The sequence below is a fragment of the Sorex fumeus genome, unplaced genomic scaffold (assembly GCF_029834395.1).
Source record: "Sorex fumeus unplaced genomic scaffold, SorFum_2.1 ptg000058l, whole genome shotgun sequence".
In the NCBI taxonomy this organism is placed as follows: Eukaryota; Metazoa; Chordata; class Mammalia; order Eulipotyphla; family Soricidae; genus Sorex; species Sorex fumeus.
The window spans coordinates 19,164,197-19,169,026 of record NW_026606115.1 but is presented as its reverse complement, the minus strand read 5'-3'; the positions used below and the strand labels follow the sequence as shown (position 1 = coordinate 19,169,026).

The 4,830-nt window shown below is 42.8% G+C and overlaps 1 protein-coding gene across 1 annotated transcript; it reads left to right on the top strand.

The window, feature by feature from the left end:
- Positions 1 to 1,874: 1,874 nt before the first annotated feature.
- Positions 1,875 to 4,404, top strand: LOC130034257 (protein argonaute-2-like). The gene is given in 2 exon segments (XM_056125820.1): positions 1,875 to 2,263; positions 2,266 to 4,404. Coding segments are annotated over 2 exon segments (2,448 nt in total). The 5' UTR covers positions 1,875 to 1,954.
- The last annotated feature ends 426 nt before the right edge of the window (positions 4,405 to 4,830 follow it).

Here is a 4,830-nt window from a genome sequence, read left to right as displayed (position 1 = left end):
CAAGTTGGACATACACAGTCACATGAAATCTCTAAACATACATTTTGGACTCTCACATAAATAATCTCCACAGAATTTATATGGAATTGGTACTTAGTTGAGAATATACGAAACTAAAAAATAGAGGACATTTCTGTAGACTTTAGTGAACCGAATTTTAAGGCACTAGAAACTAAAGGGAAAAACCAGACCACTATCCAAGAATATTACATGATATGGGGTAACTTGCACTGTACATGATGTTGGCATTGGATCTGCTGAGACAAGACTAATTCAAAAATTACTTTGACTTATCAGTGCCCAATATTGAATCAGTTCCATAATATGATGCTAGCTTTGAGTTTTTTAAACTTTATAATCAAGCTATGGAAAATATGAAGACTTGTTCTGATTACAAAACAGAATACAATGATATTAATTTTGAAAAAATAAAAATAAAACAGGGCTGGGGCTGGTAGTGCTCTCTCCTTGAATATAACCTACCCAGGTTTAATTCCTAGCACCACATACAGTACCCCACGCCCCAACAGGAGTGACCCCTGAAAGCAGAGCCAGATGTAAGCCTTGAGCACCTCTGGGTGTGGCCCAGAAACCAAACCAAACAAAAAACAAAATAAAAACAAATAAAAAATCCCAGAAACTAAGGGAGTTGCAGTAGGAGGAGAGGAGTTAATTGAGGCAAGAGAAAGGAAGTCAACATACTAATTTCACAGAGTGGGAGTAAACAGATATTAAGAAAATGTGATGAGGAACCCGGGCATGGCTCAATGGTAAAATTACCAGCCTTGAAAACATGAGTTTGATCTCCATTGCCTATATGTATAGAGTGCCCATTGGTTCTGTTGTTTGGGATCCCTGGCACTATAACAAAAGTGTGTGATCTCATATGTACTACAATCAGGTCTGTGCAAACATCACAACTAAAGTATGCAGCCCCTGGCAAGCACAACTAAAAAATATGTGAACACTGGGACCAGATGTGCAATCCTAAGTGAGGATGTGTGTGTACATCACAGTTAAAGTGTGTGAAACTCTGCTAATTGCAACAGCAGCAAAGTGTGTGTGTGTGTGGGGGGGTATTAAAAACAATAAATGACCAAAAGAATCACCCCACCCACCATAATATGTGTAAATTCAAATGTGTTATTTAGGAAAGACAAAATACTAAAATTAAGAATGTAGTTTGTGAAACTAAATAATTTATATGACTCATAACTGATAGTAAAGAAATTTTGAGTAATAAAAAATTTGAATAGATAGAGCATTAAATATTATAAAATAGGCCCTAAAAATTTACAAAGAGAAACAATACTTTGGCTTGTGGGGATGAGGTTGTCAAATAGTGTATACTGCCTTAACTATGATATATTTATGCACAAATAATATATACATATTATTAAGAATTAATAACATTAAAGTTTACAATGAAAAACAGATACCTACTTTTGTCATTTCTTTTCGTAGTCATATTTTTATAATCTTAAATGCAAGTAAAATATATTTTCATTTAAATAAAATGTTTGATAAACTACATTTTTAAATGGAAAGCTAAACTAAATAGTAGGCCATAAACTTTGGAGAGGTACCTATGCCTCCAATGATTTTGTGTCCAATTGGCACTCTAACTGTGGTTTAACTTCGACACAGGTGCCTTGTCCTCTGGCGCATGCAAGCATTCCAGCACGGACAGAGTAGCATGTATGCACATACGTAAGCACGTAGGCATGCAAGCACATACTTACGCACGCACACACTCACGTACTTAGCTAGGTGCGCATGTGCATCAGCCACCTTGGAGCTGGTTGATGGAGGTGCCCAAGATGGAGTACTCGAAGTACAGGGCCAAGTCATCTCAGCCAAGGCAGCGTCTCCAAAATTATGCTTTCAGGCCTCCTCGGAGACCCGACTTCCGGACCTCTGGGAGAGTGATCACCTTGAAGGCCATTTCTATGAAATGGATATTCCAAAAATTGACATCCATCATTATGTCGTGGATATCATGCCAGATAAGTTCCCAGGGAGGATTAACAGGGAAGTCATAAGATATTTGACTGAACTCTTTAAAACTCAGATCTTTGGGGACCAGAAACCAGCTTTCGATGGAAAGAAAAACCTCTATACAGTTATGCCACTGCCGATCGGGAGAGATAAGGTGGAACTAGACGTAAAGCTTCATGGAGGAGGTAGGAGCTGCCTCTTTAAGGTGGCCATCAAGTTGGTGTCCTGCGTGAGCCTGGGGACCCTTCAAGACATGTTAAAAAGTAAGGGGGGGGGCTGCATCCTGTCCCTTTCACCACTGTCCAAGCCCTGGACGTGATTATAAAACATTTGCCGTCCATGAGATACACTCCTGTAGGCCATTTCTTTTTTACAGCCTTGGAGAGTAGTGCCCTCCCACTGGGTGGGGGATTTGAGATCTGGTCCAGTTTCCACCAATCGGTTCAGCCAACGATGTGGAATATGATGCTCAACATCGATGTCTCTGCGACAGTGTTTTACAAGGCCCAACCAGTGATTCAGTTCCTGTGTGAAATTTTGAATTTACAAAATATTGAAAAGCAACAAAAACCACTGACAGATGCCCGAAGGGTGACGTTTGCCAAAGAAATAAAAGGTCTGAAGGTAGAGGTTATACACTGTGGGCAGATAAAAAGGAAGTACCGCGTCTGCAGTGTGACCCGTCAGACTGCCAGTCATCAAACATTTCTGTTGCAGAAAGAGAATGGACAGACTGTGGAGTACACAGTAGCTCGATACTTCAAGAACAGGCACAAGTTAGTTCTGCACTACTCCCACCTCCCGTGTTTACAAGTTGGGCAGGAAGAGAAGCATACTTACCTTCCCCTAGAAGTGTGCAACATTGTGGCTGGACAGCGGTGCCTCAAGAAGCTGAGTAATAATCAAACTGCAACCATGATCAAGGTAACTTCCCACTCAGCACCCAGACAGCAGGAGGAGATCAACAGGCTGATGAGGGAGGTGAATTTTAACTCAGATCCCTACGTCCAGGAATTTGGAATCACCATCAGTGAAGAAATGACCGACATTACTGGCTGTATCCTCCAGTCTCCTGCCCTCCTTTATGGGGGCAGGAAGAGAACAGTCATCACCCCTCTACATGGGGTCTGGAACATGTGGGACAAGCAGTTCCACATAGGCATCGTGATCAAGATGTGGGCTGTGGTTTGCTTTTTTCCTCAGAGCCAGTGCACACAGGCCCAGTTGAAGTCGTTCATTCTACAGCTCAAAAGGATCTCAGGTGATGCAGGAATGCCCATCCCAACACAGCCATGCTTCTGTAACTATGCCAAGGGGGTGGATAGTGTTGAGCCAATGTTCCCGCACCTAAAGAAGACCTACACCAACTTACAGCTGGTTTTGATCATCTTGCCAGGTAGGACCCCTGTCTACACTGAGATCAAAAGAGTGGGGGATACAGTCCTGGGGATAGCCACATAGTGTATCCAGGTGAAGAATGTGCAGAGGATCATGCCACAGGCACTTTCCAACCTTTGTCTGAAGATCAGTGTCAAACTGGGCGGCATCAACAACATCCTGCTGCCCCAGAGCAGGTCTCCAGTGTTCCAGCAGCCTGTCATGTTCCTGGGGGCTGACGTTACACACCCTTTGGCAGGAGATGACAAAAAACCTTCCATTGCTGCTGTCTTGGGAAGCATGGATGCCCACTCTATTCGCTATTGCGCCTCTGTATGTGTCCAGCAGCACCGCCAGGAGATAATACAGGAACTGGCACCCATGGTTAAGGAACTGCTCATCCAATTCTACAAGTCTACACACCTCAAGCCCAGCCGCATTACCTTCTACTGAGATGGTGTACCAGAAGACCAGTTCCAGCAGGTTCTATTCCATGAATTGCTGGCTATCCGGGAAGCTTGCATCAGTCTGGAAAAGGACTACCAGCCTGGGATCACATTCATCATGGTGCAGAAGAGACACCACACCAGGTTCTTCTGTACCGAGAGGAAAGACCAAGTTGGGAGAACTGGCAACATTCCTGCAGGCACTACAGTGGACACAAAAATCACCCATCCAAACGAGTTTGACTTCTACCTGTGTAGTCATGCTCGCATCCAGGGAACCAGCAGGCCTTCCCACTACTGTGTGCTCTGGGATGATAACCATTTCTCTTCTGATGAGCTCCAGATCCTCACCTACCAACTGTGTTACACCTATGTGCGATGCACACTCTCAGTGTCTATCCCAGCACCAGCCTACTATGCTCATCTGGTGGCTTTCCGGGCCAGATACCACCTCTTTGACAAAGATCATGATAGTGCCGAAGGAAGCCACACCTCTGAACAGAGCAACAGTGCAGACCAACAAGTGGTAGGCAAGGCTATCCAGATCCATGAAGACACTCTGCAAACCATGTACTTTGCTTGATAGACTTTTGCTTATGACAGTGTGCAAAAGTTGGACTCACACGAGGTGAGCTACACTGAGACCAGAAGAGGCCCAGCACTTAACTTTAGTCAACATGTAACATGAAATGACACTGATTTAAGAAGCTTTCTCATGTCCAGAATGTCTTCCATTCCAGATTTCAAAGCTGAATTTGCAGTTGTAGACCTGCATAAAGATCTGCTGTGGTAAGAAATATAGTTTTCTAGAATCTGTAAATTGCTGATTAAAATAGTAATGTGTTTTAAAAAATATGGGAACTAGTCAGGGTACTAAACATTTAAAATTAATTTGGTCATTCAATATACTTATTTTTAACACTAGTTGTTATTTTGTGAATGAGAAAGCCACTTATTGTGCAAAGTGGTTGTTTTTTTTGTGAGGACTGGGTAGTAGTAACAGTCGTAG